Source organism: Gopherus flavomarginatus, chromosome 7 (assembly GCF_025201925.1).
Source record: "Gopherus flavomarginatus isolate rGopFla2 chromosome 7, rGopFla2.mat.asm, whole genome shotgun sequence".
Taxonomy (NCBI): domain Eukaryota; kingdom Metazoa; phylum Chordata; order Testudines; family Testudinidae; genus Gopherus; species Gopherus flavomarginatus.
In genome coordinates, this window is record NC_066623.1 from 93,451,393 (window position 1) to 93,464,926 (window position 13,534).

Below are 13,534 nucleotides of genomic sequence, written 5' to 3' on the forward strand. Positions count from 1 at the left end.
CTGCTAAAATCTGGACAATTGTAGAGAATCAAGGACAGGTGCTAATCCTGGGCCTGATACTGCAATGTGCTAAGTGGCAACAAAGACTTCACTGGGAGTTGAGGAAGTTGCAGTTAGTACATGGCTGGAGGTACTTAGCGCATTGCAGCATTGGAGGCTGAGAGATGCACAGCACCACTATATGTGATTGAGTTGTAAATGTGTTAACTTGTTATTGGTAGGGGGAGTGCGCGTGACAAGGCAACGTTAACTGATTCTGTTCATACCACGTGTGAAACAATTCTCATACCTAAGTTAGGTATTAACTTAATACAAATCATTCATTTTCTCCCAATTTAATATTATTGGATTAAATTAATAATTTGTGGAGACTGGAGGAGAGGACACTGGTGGAATTCCAGCAGGAAAAATTCCAACAGCAATTAAAAAAAAACATACCTCCTTATGACCCAGTTCGGATTTTATAGTATTATGAAAATTCCCCAAGTGATATTAGCAGCAGAATAAAACTGATTCTGAATGCTGAGGATCCCGAACTTTGATTGGCTCGTGATGAGCTGTTAATTGAAACCGAGGCATTGTCCCTTAATAATAAACGATTGTCTATCAGTCATCTGTCTCCATGGCGTTGGAGACCATTATTGGCATGGATCAATTCTGTACATAAACCCTGGGTAATCTTAGCATAGCCCTGAGCTTGTGGCAGAGTTGCAGTAAGTCATTACCACACATGAATGGCAGTGCATTACCACACAGTAAGGCTGCTATTAAGACGTGTCACTGTACTTGTATTTCAAAACTATTGTGAGGAGAACTTTTCTTTGAACGATTACAATAGATCCAGTATGTCTTTGCTGCATATTTCTGGTTGTTCTTCTTAGAATCTGTAAGTCATAATTAAATGCTATTAGATGATTGACTTGTTTTTAAAAAACAGTGTCAAAGTTAACCTATTGCCTATAAAGTCGATTAGCAAATCTACAAAATTCCAATTCAAAATTAAGTTAATACCTTTAATTTTATTTTTCAGCAATCTCTATTTAATTGTTTCATGCAGTCTTGTGGTAGCTGGGTTGGTCCCAGGATATTGAGAGGCAAGGTGGGTGAGGTAATATCTTTTATTGGACCAACTTCTGTTGGTGAGAGAGACAAGCTTTCACAGAGCTCTTCTTCAGGCCTCCATGCCTCTCTGTGCTGCCTTCAGACCTGAAGAAGAACTCTGTGTAAGCTCGACAGCTTGTCTCCCTCACCAACAGAAGTTGATCCAGTAGAAGATACTATCTCACCCACCTTGTCTCTCTATGGTCTCTAGTGGAAGTGAGGGACATAGTAAAGGTGCAGAAATTTTGTATGTGTTCAAGTAGTTTTGCTCTCCTTTTGTACGTGGCTTTATTTAGAATACACCTTGTTCTCTCTTCTCTTTTTCTCTGTATTTATATTTTATTTGCTTATGGCAGATCTCAAGAAGTGGAAGAATAATATCTGAGAAGGAGTATCGGCTAAATGCTATGAGGAGGGATCACCAAAGATATGTACGGGAATGCCTAGCTCAGGCCATATTTCACAAAGTCCTTGATATGGAGGTATGAACACATTATCCACATATAGGCCTTTTAGAATAGTTCCTAGTCATGTCTGAGGGCTGTTTTACTAATGCTGGTGTGTCATGGGGCTGCCCCCAAGAAGAGGGGTATTTGGTGGAAAGGAGAGCGGGGAGTCTCCACTCTTGATGACTCCAACCAGGAGAATGTTTTTGGAACACCCCCAAACTCAACACTCATCCCTCCATCCACAAGACTCTGTGTGTGGTGGTGGAAGATGTGCCTAGCGTGCTGCCACCAGCCATGTGAAGAGGAGAGGAAGCCACCTCAGCACTCAGACAGAGTTCCAAGGTCATGAGGGTCAGATAAATCACAACCTCTCGTGTGTGCCAAAAGATCTAGTCACCTCAGTATACTTTACTTATTAGCTTTAGTTAGAACTGAGAATTTGAATGTTGTTATACACTCTTCTGTGTTTTTTCTGAACTGTGGGTCTGGGTACAGGACAGCCCTTTGAAACTCTCCAGCCCTCACCATCTGTAGCTCAGTTTCCATTCCCGAAAATGAAAAAAAAAATAACTAACATCTGTTTAAACACAATTATCTCCATAATCGTGTTGCATTTAGCTCAAGCTCACTAGCCCCTTAAAGAATCTGAGCTTAAATTGATCCCAAGCTTCAGCTGCAAATTCAAATGGGTTGCAGAGCCTGGCATTTAAATAGCTGCCCTTGTCACTCTTGTTTGTGTTGCCCAGCTTGGCTTCTTAACAAATATTCAATTAATGGTTTTCTGATTAACATCATTCTTAAATCTGAATATTCAAATAATCCGATTCATTGTTCAAGCCTGCACCATACAGCTTGTAGTGTCAAGCGTTAAAGCATCTGCTTCAGTCCTGTTTTTGAGACCACAAATCTTATTGTCTCCACCAAACAACACAACATTGGAGTAGAAAATTTGCCTTCTGAAATTCATAACTCGATGGAATCAACAGACTCTCAGACTGTCAGTAACACCGCCCCACACAGTTTTGGGGGCAGGGACTGTCGTCCTGTTCTGCGCCTAGCAAAATGGGGTCCTGGTCCATGGCGAGAGCTCATAGATACTCCCACAGCAGATTACACACGTGGATCCACTTCATTTTATAAAATCCATTCTAGATAGAAGGCCCAATCCTAAGAGGGGCATGTCTGTGAGTATCCAGTCAGAGTTTCTCCACTGCATGATCCCCTCACTCACACAGGTGGAAGGGAGCATGGCCATGGCTTAGTAGGTCAGAGATCAGCTGGCAAATGTGCAGCCTCTTAGATCCCCAACAGATCTGCAGAGCAGGCCATCCGCATGCCCTAGGTTTTGGTGTCCTTGCTGGTAGCTGGTTCTCTTGTCATGTTGCTACTGGAGTGCTCGGTGCAGCTTCCCTTTGTCACTTTTACATAAAAGGGAGGATGCTGCAGTTGGGGAATTACTGCTACCTCATTGCCTTCCACCTGGTGTAGTTGTTTACACTAGTGCACAGTGAGGTAAAAAGCTGCTGCTGGTGTAAGTGCGTGTGGAATTCTGATTTGGCAGCGCACTTACAGGTGTAAATGCCTGCACAAAGTGCAGGGCAGTGGGGAATCAGGCCCTGGCTGCTCACTGAGTGATTGCCTAGATCTTGTAGCCTGCCTCTGTAAGCTGTGGAGTGCCTCCGGAGGGACTCCACACTCCCTCGGCCTTGAAGTGAGGGGGCTCAGCACGTTTACAGGCACTCTCACCCAGTCCATATGGAGCTCCTGTAGCACACAGGTGCTTGCTTCCTAATAAACATCAGTTAGGAGCAAGATTCTCTCTTGCCCCCTGCTTCGACACAGAGGAATCAGACTGGTCCCCCTCCTGCTCCCTTGGAGTGCAGTCGCTCCCCCTCTCCCATGCAGCATTCTCCAGGAAGCTGAGACTCTCAGCTTTCCTTGCAAAGCATCTGTTCAACTGGTACCTAAGTGACATGATGGATGAGACCAGACCCAGTATCTTACTCAGCAGCCCCCTAAATCTCTGGCTCCTGGCCTCTCTCCAGCCTGTTTCCCGCTAGGTAAGTGCAGGCTCTACGTGATGGCACTGTGCAACAGGAGAAGAACGGGCACAGCAAAGGCGTTGCTCCCTATCTCCGTCCCACCCCCCAAACGAGTGGAGGAGGAAGGAATCTGTTACAATTATAGTCCAGTAGCAATTACTTCCCCCTGGAGTAAGAGGGAGCCCTGGGCCGTTCCTGAGGCAGTACAACTATGTGCTACGTGCCCCTCCCCCCACCCTCGTCAAGGCAGATTGCAGGGTCGTTTCCACAGGCACATACCATCTCCTATAGGAGAGCAGTTCAGGTTAATATAAATAATGAAACACGTTTATGGCTGTGGTATTCACTAAGCTGATTGTCATGCAACTTTTCTAAGCAAAAGAGAGGGAAAAAACCCACCAACGTTCCCTCTGGCCATACAATTCTGCCCTTTATATTCTGCCCTGGCCAGGGGAATAGTCTCTGCAGAAGTAAAAGCTGACTGGGCCACTATAGCTTTAAAAATATTAATGTTGGAAAGGGAAGATTTCACATGCTGAAGTGTAAGGCAAGTCAGTGATAGTTACTGAGCAGTGATCAATGGGTGTAATAACCAGGAGGGCAGATGAGAAATACCCAAAGCTGGAGCTCAGCCTTGTTGTGTTCACTGACACCTCGTTATGGTAATTAATAGTCTTTCTTGCACTGGCAGCGTCATCATCAGCTAGAAATAAAAAGAAAACTGGAAAATGTTGTGAGGAAGGAGCGGGTTCAGAGAATCAAGGTAAGGATGCGTCACGTGAGTGTACTGAGCCACTTGGCAAACTTGCTCTTTGTTACTTGCCTCAGCATGATTTTTATAAGAACCAGCCCCACGATGGGGTAGAGTCCCTTCAGGAGTCCTTATTCTGGAACCACTGTGTTTGGGCTAGATGGTGCAGCCACTGGATTTGTGGAAATCCCCTGGAAGTCAGTGGCTGTTCTAGCCAAGAAACCATAGACCTCACATGGCATGAATATCTCTCCAGCTGAATTTCTTCAACTCCTGGCTGGAGCACTTAGAAAACCGTACTGGGGATCCCATCTTCTCAGTTGGTCTCTTATTCTTTATCAGTAAGAATGCACACACAGCAGAGGGCATGCAGTATTTCCAGTCCCACATGTTAAAAAATTAGGAGATTGGCTTTAAAATCATGAGAGTATGTAAAAATAATAGATTGGGTGTTCTGTTTTGGGGGGAGGGATAGCTCAGTGGTTTGAGCATTGGCCTATTAAACCCAGGGTTGTGAGTTCATTCTTTAAGGGGGCCAAAAATCTGTCAGGGATGGTACTTGGTCCTGCTGTGAAGGCAGGGGACCAGAATCAATGACCTTTCAGAGTCCCTTCCAGTTCTATGAGATAGGTATATCTCTCTCTATTTTTTTTATTTGCCTTTTGCTTTTTGGTCGCTTAGGGTGCACTGGGGTCACATTTTGAAACTTTCTCCACAGCCATGAGGGCTAGAAACTGACTTTTTCTTTAAGAATGAAGGCTGAAATCACATATCCTCTTGACTCCAGGAGCTGAGTCTCTAAGGAAAACAATAATTATTGTGAGACTCATGACAATCATGAGAGTTGGCAACATTGGGGATGTTAAGAAGCTGTCTGGTCCTTTGATGACTTGCAGAAAGAATGCAAACCTCTTAGGGGTTTGAATTTCACTTTTCTCTGCATTCCAGCTGCGACAGGGAGAAGGAAAAATAAATGAAAATACCAATCCTGTGATATTTACAGCCTCAGTTCCAGTCCAGGAAGTACTGGAGAGAAGCTGTGGTTTTAAAGTCTGCCGAAGTTTATATTCAGGACCCTTTATGGCACAATGCCTGCTGCAGTGCTGGGTAATTTTGGACTTCTGACCAGGAACTAAAACGCTCCCCTCTGTGGGAACCCTACAGTTGGTTCTGGTTGTCTTCTGTCCATTGGGGTTAATTCCCTTTTGAGAGTCAAGAGACAGGCTGATGCAGGAAGGTGTAATTTACATCTTTCTCCACCATCTTCCGCTAATCTGGCCAGCAACTGATCTGAGATTAGACAGTAAAAGGGATAATGGGTAAAGGCACATCCAACCCTTCACTGCCAGAGGGAGAATCACCACAATATGGAGACTTTAAGAGGAAACAGATGTGAAAGGAAGGAAGTAGGGGATTGCAGAAGATCCTCTAACTTCAGAAAAGAAACGAGGCTTCAAACAAAACAAAGTGTAAGAGACTGAAATACAGAGGGAGAGAGCAGAGATTCAAAACATACATGGAAACAAGGGGTGGAGGAGTGGAACTGATAGGATTCATCAGGTGTTTGGACAAGACTGGAAGGGGAGGGAGAAGGGAAAGGACAGAAAGATGGGAAAGAAGCAACAGACCCAGGAATCAAAAGGAATGGGCGATTCTCATTCTCTCTTTTCTCCTTGCTTCTCTCCCATTCTATTCATCTGCCCCTTCCTCCTGCTCTGGTGTCAGACCTGGATCTCTTCTTCCATTTAAAGGATAATGATCTAAGCACCTGCCAAAGCTGATAGTTATTCGTGGATGCAGAAGGCTGGGTTAATGTTCCATGAAGGATCTATAGCCTCCTCTCCCACCAAGAGCTCAGATGTATAGCTTTCTCTTCCTCTAGGTGGGACGATCAAGAAGATCAGTGGAAGATATTAATCCTCTGCTCTCTCCACATCCACCTGCTGGTGCAAGAAATCACTATGGGCGCCATGCTTTAGTTGATGGAGAGCAATCCGGCCCCTCGCTATCAGTGAGTCTTATCAAATACCCCTAATCCTATACCATTCTACAGACACCTATTACATCTCTACTTTGTAGTACTGACTGTCCTGATTGCTCCAAGGGGAGTAGGATCAGGCCCTTATTGAGGAGAGCGGCATGTCAGTTCTGAGAGAACGGTAGCTTTGTTTCATGATGAACTTGTTTTAATACCTTTAATTCTCTCTTTTTATTTGCACTACCGTCCAAGATCACTACACTACGTATTAGAGAGACAGTGGGCATGTCTACTCGCATGGCTGTGCCACCACTGCACATCTGCTGAAGACGCTCCATGCCAATGGCAGAGTGCTCGTCCATCAGCCAAATAAAACCATCTCCGTGAGTGGCGGTAGCTATGTCAATGGGAGAAGCTCTTCTGCCGACAAAGCACTGTCCACACTGGCTCTTAGGTCGGTGTAACTTACGACGCTCACAGGGGGTGGTTTATTCACACCTCTGAGCAACATAAGTTATATCAACCTAAGCTGTAGTGTGTACATAGCCAAAGTGGTCTAAATTTTGGACATCTTTATCCAGTGCCAAAGCTGGGAGAGTGGCAATAAGCTCGTTATAATCACAAGTGGGCAGCATTGTTAACTGACAATAGAAAAAGCTAGATTACAGTCAAGACTTTTCAGAAGTGAATAGAGAGACACGGTGGGTGAGGTAATATCTTCTGTTGCAGTGGTGCCCAGCCTTATTACACAGGAGGGCCACGTAAACCTAAGCACAATCTTGTGTGGGCCAAACAGATTTTACATATTTTAATAAGGACTTGTTAATGTTGGCATAAGTTATGTCACTGAGGGGTGTGAATAAACCATTCCCGAGTGACGTAAGTTACACCGATCTAAGAGCTGGTGTGGACAGTGCAATGTCAGTGGGAGAGCTTCTCCTGCCCACATAGCTACTGCCTCTTGTGGAGGTGGTTTTATTATACTGATGGGAAAGCTCTCTCCCATCGGCATAGAACATTGGCACCAGATGCATTACAGCAGCACAGTGGCATCTGTGCTACTAGTGTAGTCTAGTCCTAAGATTTAAAGTCCTCTGTACTGATTGATATTTTAAGTTCAGGTTAGTGTCTATTTTCACATGTGTGTAAACTAAAATGGTGTAAACAAGACGACCATACGTGACTGAACCAGCCACTAGTATGTCGTGTTGAAGCAGGCCGCTGTTCATAAGTTGGGCACCCCTGTTCCATTAGACCAACAGAAGTTGGTCCATTAGACGATATTACCTCACCCACCTTACCTCTCGAATACCCTGGGACTGACACAGCTACAACTACACTGCATACAGAAGTGAATAGTGATTTTGGGTGCTCCAGGTTTTGGGTGCCCAATTTGAGACACCTTAAGGGGACATGATCTTCAGAGTGAAGGTTTTCAGCTCTTTCTGAAAGTCATGATTTCTTAATGTCTCTCAACTTAGGGACCCATATTCTATTGTCAGTTTTTAAAATTTTGATCAATAACTTTTTTGTGTCCTCAAGAGATTTGTATTTTGGGATTATGCACTTTCTACCCTGTTGTAAGGCCTATTTTCATAAAGACACGTTTCTACTCACCTTTATTTTACAAGAAATCTACATGTCAAATTTCAAGGGCTTGATTAAATAACAGGTTAAAGGTTCATCTATAATGGTATTGAGTCCCTTATTGCAGTGGTTCTCCACCAGCGGTACATGTACCCCTGGGGGTGCACAGAGGTCTTCCGGGGGTACATCAACTCATCTAGATATTTGCCTAGTTTTACAGCAGGCTACATAAAAAGCACCAGCAAAGTCAGTGCAAGCTAAAATGTAATACAGACAATGACTTGTTTATACTGCTCTGTATACTATATCATTGTTTCTCAACCTGGGAGAGCTGACCCCTGGGGGGTCACAGGATGGGTTTAGGCAGGGCCACAATTGCAGGGCTGGCGTTATGAGGTGGCAAGCAGGGGCCTCACAAAGCTAAGATACATGCTGAAGCCAAAGCCCCACAGCCTGGGGCTGAAATCAGACTTCTGAAAGGATACAGTAGTATGGAAAGGTTGAGACCCACTGCCTTATTGGATTACTTCTAGGTTCTGGAATGTGCATGAATGCTCATTTTAAAGAGCTCTTCTCTTATTTCAATTGTCCAGTCTTCCTCTCCTCGGCCAAACACAGCACCAGGAAATATGCAACGCCCCGTCCGACTACAGCCACTTCCTGGATATCCTACAGCAGGATCCACACTCAGGACTTCTTCCAGATCCAAACAAAAGCTCTTGGAACTTGAACACGATCATCAGTTTCCCAATGGGGTTAGCCCTTGTTTGTTTGTTTTTATGAGAATTACAGTGTTTCAGGAACGCATCAGAAAGAATGACTTAAAAGTAGACTAATACTGTACATCTCAGAATCATGAACCACAGACTGTGTTTAATGCACAATTATTTATCATCAGCTTTTTGTTCAGACTTTCCTTCTTTCCTTTCCTTCTGTTTTGCAAAAGACATTGTCCTACTGACTTCATATTCAGACCTGGATCACAGCACTGAAAAACACAGTGGATGCTTTTTCTATAGAGTAGTCTTTGCATATAAGTTTTTCACTCTCTGTGGAGATTTTCTATAGAGGGAGTGCCTACCTCTTAACAAGGACAGCTGAGAGTATTTGTAGAGGATCTAGATGGAGCTACTGTAAGATGGGTGCATAATTGGTTGAAAACCATTCCAAGAGAGTAGTTATCAGTTGTTCATAGTCAAGGTGGAAGGCACATATCAAGTGGGGTCCCACAGGGATCAGGTCTGGGTCCGGTTCTGTTCAATATCTTCATCAATGATTTAGGTAATAGTAGAGAGAGTACTTATAAAGTTTGCAGATGATGCCCTGCTGGAAGGGCTTGCAAGTACTTTGGAGGATAGGATTAAAACTCAAAATAATCTGGACAAACTGGAGAAGTGGTCTGAAGAAAATAAGATGAAATTCAATAAGGACAAATGCAAAGTACTCCACTTAGGATAGGACAACCACTTGCACACATACAAAATAGGAAATGACTGCCTAGACTGTGGAAAGGGACCTAGGGGTCCTAGTGGATCACACGCTAAATATGAGTCAACAGTGTAACACCGTTGCAAAAAAACCCAAACAACATTCTAGGATGTATTACCAGGAGTGTTGTAAGAAAGATGCAAGAAGTAATTCTTCCGCTCTACTCAGTGCTGATTAGGCCTCAGCTGGAGTATTGTGTCCAGTTCTGGGTGCCACATTTCAGGAAAGATGTGGTCAAATTGGAGGAAGTCCAGAGAAAAGCAACAAAAATGATTAATAATCTAATAATTCATGACCTATGAGGGAAGATTGAAAAAATTGGGTTCATTTAGTATGGAGAAGAGAAGACTGGAGGAGGGGAGAAGGGGGACGGATGGATATGATAACACTTTTCAAGCACACTTTTCAAACACTTAAAAGGATGTTACAAGGAGGAGGGAGAGAAATTAACCTCTGAGGATAGGACAAGAAGCAATGGGCTTAAATTACAGCAAGGACAGTTAGGTTGGACATTAGGAAAAACTTCCTAACTGTCAGGGTAGTTAACCACTGGGTTAAATTGCTTAGGGAGGTTGTGGAATCTCCATCACTGGAGATTTTAAGGAGCAGGTTAGACAAACACCTGTCAGGGATGGTCTAGATAATACTTAGTCCTGCCGTGAGTGCAGGGGACTGGACTAGATAACCTCTCAAGGTCCCTTCCAGTCCTATATTGTATGATCCCAGCAAAGCCTCCCCTTCACCATACACAGCTGTAAAGGAGCAGCAACCTCCTCTCCTTTCCTCACCACAGCTCCTCCTAAGCCAAAGAAGTAGGAATAGAGAAGGGGAGCTGCTCAGACTAGTGGAACCTGCTCACGTGGATATGTAATTACCTAAAGGGGGAAATTCAGCCCTTCTCCCATAGCTTTGAAAAAAATGAAGTTAATAGGATTTATGTTGGTAAAGGTATGAGTGGTTCGGGGGCTGTGACCCTTGTGCAGGCACTGCAAGGTACTACAGTAAGTTATCATGGACCATCAGCCCTTCTCCCAGCCGGCTCCCATGACTGCCAGCTCTCAGATGGGATGGTTTATGTGGACCTGCTGCAGAGCCCAGTTCCAACACCTGCAAGGGTCTGAGTTACTTCTGTACACCTGCCTCCTGCTCCAGGGCCTTTGGCTCCTGTGCCTTTGGATGAATTTCATCCTGGAGGAGAAGTAAAGTCATTTGAAAAGCACTGAGATAATTTTGTGCCCAATAATTTTATGAAACTCCTTAGTTTCTGCCCCACAAATGAAAGGAAATTAGTACTGCAAAAGCACTGTTAATTCATTCACTATTCTGGCTGGCTGTGGTTAAGAGTCTGCTAGGGTCATAAGTAATACACAATTTAAATTTTTTTTAATCAGTTCTTGGGTTAAATTTTCAAGGGACCTGGACCCAGGTCCTCTAGCTGTGCTTCCAGATTCATATTCAGGGTTTTGCTCGCACGAATCATTTCGCAAGCAAATTTGTGGGCACCGATTTAGAGGCCCCTGTTTGAAAACGTGAATGTAAAATGGAAGGAAGAGTCAGGTCATGTACATCCAGGATGGCCCCGAGTTGTGCTGAGCAGGCTCAGTGTTTGCACGAACTTGGGTTTGACGTGGTTAAATGTGATTGCAGGGAGAGAAAAGCATGATGAGGCTTATGAACTCAGTGGATTATTCACCTGGATTATCCCCATATCAACTTCCCATCATTAACAATTACGTGATACCAGTGCCGCCTCCACCCCAAAAAGGAGATAAGAACGTAAAGGGAGTTAGGCATGGGACTTCCAGGGGCAGGCGCTTTCGCCCGACCACTGCACCAAATGGCTTCGAGCAGCTGTTAACAAAGGTACAGTATGTGATCTCTTTTCCACCCCCTCACCCCGATGGCTATATTTCTTGCTCCACAGGTGCTTTCACCAGATATACTGTCTTGAGAGCATGAAGAGGCAGTGAAGTGATTCAAGACATGCTGAATCTGGCTAGCAGTGGAAGTAGTGCCAGCCTCCTCAAGGGGCCAGAGAGCGGCAAGATCAGCAGACCAGGGCCAGTGATGGGGGCACATACCCAAGGCTGTGCACCCTCAGAGTTTTGTCAGTGCCAGAGTTACAGTGCAAATCTGAGTTGGAGCTCTAGTTTGGAGAGTGCTTGATGGCACAATCTGTTCCTACATGTTTGCTTTCGTGCTGTGCTGAAATATTGTATTGTCTTCTATTCAATGCAGTAGCCTGGAATTGTTTTCCACAGTCAAATTAGTTTAATCAAATATATTAATAACCAGGCAGGCACTAATTCAACTGAGCAGGACTGAAATCATCACTTGGAAGTGAAGCATCTCAAAAACTAGAAGCAGCAGCTAGACCCTGCCTGTTTTTGTCCTCCTCCCCTCCCCTAGTTAAAGCTCTGTGTACTCCTGAAAACCCAACTTTTGATTGTTTTGTTTTGTTTTGTTTTGTTTTGTTTTGTTTTGTGAGCTCTTTCCAAGGATCCATCTATAAAGCATTTCCAGTGAAGAGAGTGGTTTTACACGTGTTCACAAACATGAATCTAAAATCATTTGTTAAAGAGAATCAAGTGTATCAAACCATTCAACAAGCAGGTGTATTCACAGAATCAAGATCAGAATGTTGGGAGAATAATCTACTCATGATTTGTCCTTGTACCCCACCGAACCCATTGATAGCCCCATTCAGCTAAACAATGTATTAGGTTTCCATGCCACAGAAGAACTGAAAAATTGGCTTTTATGGTGCAGGTCCCTGGCGTAAAGGACTCAGTCCTTTCTCAGGCAGAACTACCATTAACTTCCATAAGAGCTTGCTAGTATGGGGGCTGCATGCTTAAGCCCACATTATAGTCAGAATAATACAAGGCAAATGTGGAACAGACTGATTGGATCATCTGGTCCATCTCCCTACCAGGGCAAGATTGTTCTTAAAAGCCCTCAGTCAGCAGCTGTGCTGGAAAATGCCCCATCCCTTTCTACGATGTCATAAGAGAGAGCAGAAACAGATTAAATTTGCGGTCTACCTACATGCTTGAAGTTAGCCACATACTTGTGTGTCTTGCTGAATCAGGACCATAGTGAATCATGAAGAGCTCAGAGGCTGAACCTTTTTTTTCCCACATAAAACCCGAATCAAAGAATCAAAGAATTAATAACAATCAAAGGTGGGGGTGAGCATTCACAAATGGAAACATGAAATTAAATACATGATTTGCTATGTAAAGTTCACGCTGCTCTAACTAGAATTTCTTTGCAAAGAGAAGGGAGGAATTCTAAATGGATTCTGTTCGAAAAGTAAACTGACATACAGGAACTATTTAGATGTTAGATCTATAGCTGAGAGGACAGCTGATCTGGGTTTTGGATACCAAATACAGGTTTGGTAATTTCAGATTTGGATAAGCATTTGCCAGATCAAAGGAAATATAATTCATCTATCTGGACAGCCTATGTCTGGTAAAGTATCAGAGGGGTAGCCGTGTTAGTCTGGATCTGTAAAAGCAGCAAAGAATCCTGTGGCACCTTATAGACTAACAGACGTTTTGGAGCATGAGCTTTCGTGGGTGAATACCCACTTCTTCAGATGCAAGACACACAAGACCTGATCCTTGGGTCTGGTGGAGCTGTGCTCAATGCAGGACCCTAGGTGATGGGCAAACCTAGCTGTATGCTACCTTTGCACATCCCTGATCTGCAGGGTTGCCCAAGTGTGTGTAAGAGCAGCCACAGTGCTACTTTTTTTTTTTTTTTGTTTTTTTTTAGCAAATTCCAGCTAGATTGACCTAAGGGTCTATTACGCCATCTGGGGACTGCTGGAGTCCAGCAGTGCTCTGGCCATGCCCCCTTCTCCCATGTACATTCGTGATATGCCCAATGTCCCCATGCCAGGGAATCCTCAGCTGACTCAGTAGGGCAGCCGGAAGGCCCCTTCGCACCACTGGAGTGTTACATAGAGTCTGAATCAAGGCCCTGGATTGGACACAACAATTTGATCTGTTTGCAGTTCAGGAAGGTTAAATTCAGTGAGAGAAAAAGAAGCGAATGAACACTTTAAAAATGTCTCACCAGTGCTGCCCCTTTGTTCACCTCTAGTTAGGAGTCTGGTTATTGAATGCAT

General features: G+C 44.1%; 1 protein-coding gene across 1 annotated transcript in view; it reads left to right on the top strand.

Annotated features, from left to right (window-relative positions):
* ERICH3 (glutamate rich 3) overlaps positions 1 to 13,534 on the top strand; it is a 64,431-nt gene that overhangs the window by 13,837 nt on the left and 37,060 nt on the right. The window contains 5 exon segments of the mRNA XM_050961000.1: positions 1,458 to 1,583; positions 4,284 to 4,355; positions 6,226 to 6,354; positions 8,502 to 8,663; positions 11,044 to 11,259. Coding sequence (XP_050816957.1) covers positions 1,458 to 1,583; positions 4,284 to 4,355; positions 6,226 to 6,354; positions 8,502 to 8,663; positions 11,044 to 11,259 — 705 coding nt within the window.